Source organism: Cebus imitator, unplaced genomic scaffold (assembly GCF_001604975.1).
Source record: "Cebus imitator isolate Cc_AM_T3 unplaced genomic scaffold, Cebus_imitator-1.0 Scaffold2, whole genome shotgun sequence".
Lineage (NCBI taxonomy): Eukaryota > Metazoa > Chordata > Mammalia > Primates > Cebidae > Cebus > Cebus imitator.
This window is the reverse complement of record NW_016107317.1, coordinates 14,705,657-14,710,653: the sequence shown is the minus strand read 5'-3', so window position 1 is coordinate 14,710,653 and position 4,997 is coordinate 14,705,657. Positions and strand designations below refer to the sequence as shown.

At 37.4% G+C, this 4,997-nt stretch overlaps 1 protein-coding gene across 1 annotated transcript; it reads left to right on the top strand.

Annotated features, from left to right (window-relative positions):
• Positions 1-3,555: 3,555 nt before the first annotated feature.
• LOC108305537 (ubiquitin-40S ribosomal protein S27a-like) lies at positions 3,556-4,077 on the top strand. Its single transcript, XM_037738989.1, has one exon. The coding sequence runs from the start codon at positions 3,584-3,586 to the stop codon at positions 4,046-4,048; it is 465 nt and encodes a 154-aa protein (XP_037594917.1). The 5' UTR covers positions 3,556-3,583; the 3' UTR covers positions 4,049-4,077.
• The last annotated feature ends 920 nt before the right edge of the window (positions 4,078-4,997 follow it).

Sequence of the window (4,997 nt, the reverse complement as noted above, 5' to 3'; positions counted from 1 at the left end):
TAGAGACAGGGTCTCACTGTTTCCCATGCTGGTCTTGAACTCTTGGGCTCAAGTGATCCTCCTACCTTGGCCTCCCTCAGTACTGGAATTGCAGACATGAACCACTGTACCTGGCTGACTTTTATTACTATGTTAAAATTATAAAAATAATATTTGGCTGGGAATCTCTGAATTTGGTCTTGAGTCTGTCACTCCTCTCTGTGACAGTGTTGAGGGAACTATATGCACAATGGGGGCAAATCAACACAAAGTCATACTTTATTCTTAGCTGTATCTTTGACTCCAAACCCTAATGCAAAACTCCAGTGAGCTGAACTGGAAGAGTATAGAATTCCACTTCCTTAGGCTGGAGGCTACAAACACCAACACCCAAAGCAAGTCAAATGGCACATCTGGTCTCTCCTTCCTGCCTCATCACCTCATTCACCCTCAAGTTTTGAAATTTGTCATTCCATTGGCCGGGCATGGTGGTGGCTCACGCCTGTAATCCAAGCATTTTGGAGGCCAAGGCGGGCAGATCACCTGAGGTTGGGAGTTCAAGACCAGCCTGACCAACATGGTGAAACCCCGTCTTTAAAAATAAATAAATAAATAAATAAATAAATAAATAAAAAGAAATTTGTCATTCCAGTGGTAAGAAAAGGACACCTGTCAGATCTAGAGGACAAGGGACAAATATGAGCAAAAAGTTGTTCACTGAGCTTGGAGGTATCTATCCCAGACCTTCCTGTGTCAGGGCAAGACACTGAGTTTGTGTGAAAACAAACAACAAAAAGAGAACAGAGAAAGAGGAGGTGATTTAGGCTTCTACCAAGTCCTAAGTGCTCTTTCCATTTCCACATGGGTGCAGAATTAAAAGAAGGGAGAGAGCCAAATTCAGTTTTGGAAATATAGCACTAGCTCTTATTGCCATTCCAGTCTTCTTAGGGCATTTGATAAATGGCCGCACACCAAGCTGCTAGCTGCAGATCGCACAGTGTTCATTAGCCAAATCAAATGAAACCAGAAAACTGCTCCTTGCACATTGAGTCAAAGGACAAAGGAGCAGAACAAAGAGTACTACCTTTGCCCATGGGCAACACCTATTTTCCAGGGTTGTGAAGCTGATTGGCAATAATGTATGTAATGCACATGGCACATAGGCTCTCAAATTGTAATTATTTTTCTTTGTTTTGCTATCATTATGAAAGAAAATTCTGTATGCTACATTCGGAAATGTACAAAATTGAATGAAAAGTGAAATTTATGTAGTGCTTCATACAATAATTGTACCTCCCAGAACTGTAGCAAAATGTGATTGACTACTTAGAACTTAATTTTTTTTTTTTGTTTTTTCAGATAGAGTCTTGCATTGTCACCCAAGCTGGAGTGCAGTGGTGCGATCTTGTCTCACTGCAATCTCTGCCTCTCGGGTTCAAACAATTCTCTGCCTCAGCTTCCCGAGTAGCTGGGGTTGCAGGTATTCGCCACTATGCCCAGCTAATTTTTTGTATTTTTAGAGCAGACAGGGTTTCACCATCTTGGCCAGGCTGGTCTTGAATTCCTGACCTTCCTCACCTCAGCCTTCCAAAGTGCTGGGATTACAGGTGTGAGCCCCCAAACCTGGCCAGAACTTAAAATTTTTAAAGTGATTTTAAACTGTTTTTTTCTGAAATTGGTGACTACAGGTGGTCAAATACAGTACTTGGGTATAGATTTAAGAAGCTTAAAATGAATACAGAGTTTGACAGTTATGTTCCATGTAGAATTAAGTCATATTTAGAATTTGACTAGGATGTTAGCCAAAGAAATTTGCTAAAGTTTTATGAGATAAAATTATAACATGAATCATCATCTCTCCAGCCTCTTCAAGTAAAGATTTTTTTCAAAGGATATTTTAAAGACCAACATAGTTCATAATTTGATGTATATGTGTTTCTGTAATTTGAGTCTTTAATTTTAAGCAGTATGGTGGAGAGAGCATACATCATCTACAGCACATTTTTGAGTTTGTTAGATGAGAACTAAGTGAAGGCATGCAAAATAATAATTTTTTTTTTCTATTTAAAAGGAGACAGGCCAGGCATGGTGGCTCATGCCTATAATTGCAGAACTTTAGGAGGCCACGGCTGGAGGATTGCTTGAAGCCAAGAGTTCAAGACCAGCTCTGACAATATAGCAATACCTCCCGTTCTCTACAAAAATAAAAATAAAAAATCGGCGGGGCATGGTGGCAAATGCCTGTAGTCCCAGCTATTTGAGAGTCTGAGGCAAAAATATCACTTGAGCCCAGGAATTTGAGGCCGCAGTGAGCTATGACTGCACTCCAGCATGGGTAACAAAGCAAGACTCTGACTCAAAATTAATTAATTAATTAATTAATTAAATGAAATATAAGGAGGCAGAGGCAATGGCTTGATATTTGCTAGGCTAGGTTATCATCTAGACAATATAGAACATAAAAATACAGATAGTTTGACCAAAACTCAAATACAGGTAATTTGGCCAAACTGTCTGTATTTTTATGTTCTATATAAATGTAGTTATGAAAGAAAATACGGACAGATTAGGAGCAAAGATTTTTAAAATGATTTATCATATTTTTGACAGTATAAGACAAGTACAGAATATTGGGAAAACTTATACTGTGATCATCATCTAATACCTCAGGCATAAGACATCTAAGTCCAACTTTAGAAGTCCTGATGTTTGTGTTGAAGATGAAAATACAGGTTTTAAAAGATTAGTGCAGTAAGATTGTATCAGGGTTACTAGATATTTTTTCATTTATACTGGAATTTTTGGCTGACTAAACTTTCACAATAAGTCAATTTATTCTTTAATCTTTAACATTATTGTAATCTCTGAGTAATAGCATCTGGCATTGTACCAAAGTTAATTGTAGTTCCCTTAACAGTTGTTTTCTAAAAAAAAAGTATTAGAAAAAGAGACTAGTAAGATAAAGCCCAATCTAACTTATATAGTTTAAATATGGTGAGATGTTTAGATTCATTCTACATAAACTTAAGCAACATCTAATATTACAGCCATAAAACATGTAGGTGACTTAACTTCTCTGTAACTTTGTTTCCTCATTTGTAAAATGGATATACCTCATTATTGCAAAGATTAAAGTAGAAAACACATTTAAAGTGCTTAGACTCATTCTTGGCAGATTATAAGTATTCAATGTAAGATATATGTTGTAAGTAGCAATAATAGTATATGAGAAATAATGACAATATATAGCTACATGAAAGTAAACAAAGGTCATATTGTTTTATAATTTGTCCACCTAAAATTTGAAGAAACCATGTTATGTTTCCTAATCAACAAAATAAAATTTCTGAAAAATACCCAATGCATCATTAATATTTAGTGAATATTCAGTAATATATAATTAATACTCGTTAAGCATAGAAAACAAAAAATAATAAACTTAAGATGTTATACATTATAAGTACTGCTTATCGTTTTATCTCATTGATTTATTACTTTGTTTAAACAATAAGTCAATGTTTTTCTGAAAAACAAATATTAAAATATTACAGTGTTAGGCGCTTTTCGATCCGCCATCTGCGCCTCAGGTGCGGCCGCCACCAAAATGCAGATTTTCGTGAAAACCCTTACGGGGAAGACCATCACCCTCGAGGTTGAACCCTCAGATATGATAGAAAATGTAAAGGCCAAGATCCAGGATAAGGAAGGAATTCCTCCTGATCAGCAAAGACTGATCTTTGCTGGCAAGCAACTGGAAGATGGACGTACTTTGTCTGACTACAACATTCAGAAGGAGTCTACTCTTCATCTTGTGCTGAGACTTCGTGGTGGTGCTAAGAAAAGGAAGAAGAAGTCTTACATCACTCCCAAGAAGAATAAGCACAAGAGAAAGAAGGTCAAGCTGGCGGTTCTGAAATACTATCAGGTGGATGAGAATGGCAAAATTAGCCTTCGTCGAGAGTACCCTTCGGATGAATGTGGTGCTGGAGTGTTTACGGCAAGCCACTTTGACAGACATTATTGTGGCAAATGTCTGACTTACTGCTTCAACAAACCAGAAGACAAATAACTGAGTTAATAAAAGACATGAACTAAAAACAAAACAAAACAAAAAAAACAAACAAAACAGTGTTAGGCTAAAAGAGGCATTAATCTTCTTCCCCAACACCAGGATTTCTATATACTTTTATATTTGATAAGGCAAATAATTTTTAAAAAACTATAGCAGTATAATAGACATAATTATTTCTCCAGATTTGCATAAGTTATTAATCCTTCTTTAAAAAATTTTAAGAGACATAGTCTCATTCTTTGGTTCAAGCTGAAGTGCAGTGATGTGATCATAGTTCATTGTAATCTCAAACTCCTATGCTCAAAAGATCTTCCTGCCTCAGCCTCCAGAGTAGCTGGAACTCCAAGCACTCACCACCACATCTGGCTAATGTTTTTCTTTTTTGTAGAGATGGGATCTCACTATATCACCCAGGCTGGTCTTGAACACTTGTTCTCAAGTAATCCTCCTGCCTTGGCCTCTCAAAGTGCTGGAATTATGGGCATGAGTCACAGTTCTCCATGATTCATTATTAACTCTGCAGGATAACTTCATAAATTTTGGTCTTAAAACATGGTCTTTTGTCCATGCTACATACATTGTTTTCTCTCATTAATTCCAACTGTAATAATATGTATTCAGCTGCATTTCTTACTCTCTCTTTAGAGTCTAAAATGGATTCTTTAATGTCCAGAGAGAGAAGAATAAAAGACTGGTAGCTTGCTGGGTGCAGTGGTTTATGCCTGTAATCCCAGCACTTTGAGAGACAAGGCAGGAGGATTGCTTTAGCCCAGGAGACTGAGACTAGCCTGAGCAACACAGCAAGGCCCCATGTCCAGAAAAAATGAAAAGATTAGCTGGATGTGGTGGCATGCACGTTAGTCCCAGCTACCTGGGAGGCTGAGGTGGGAGGATCACTTGAGCCTGGGACGTTGAGGCTGCAGTGAGCTATGAATGTGCTATTATA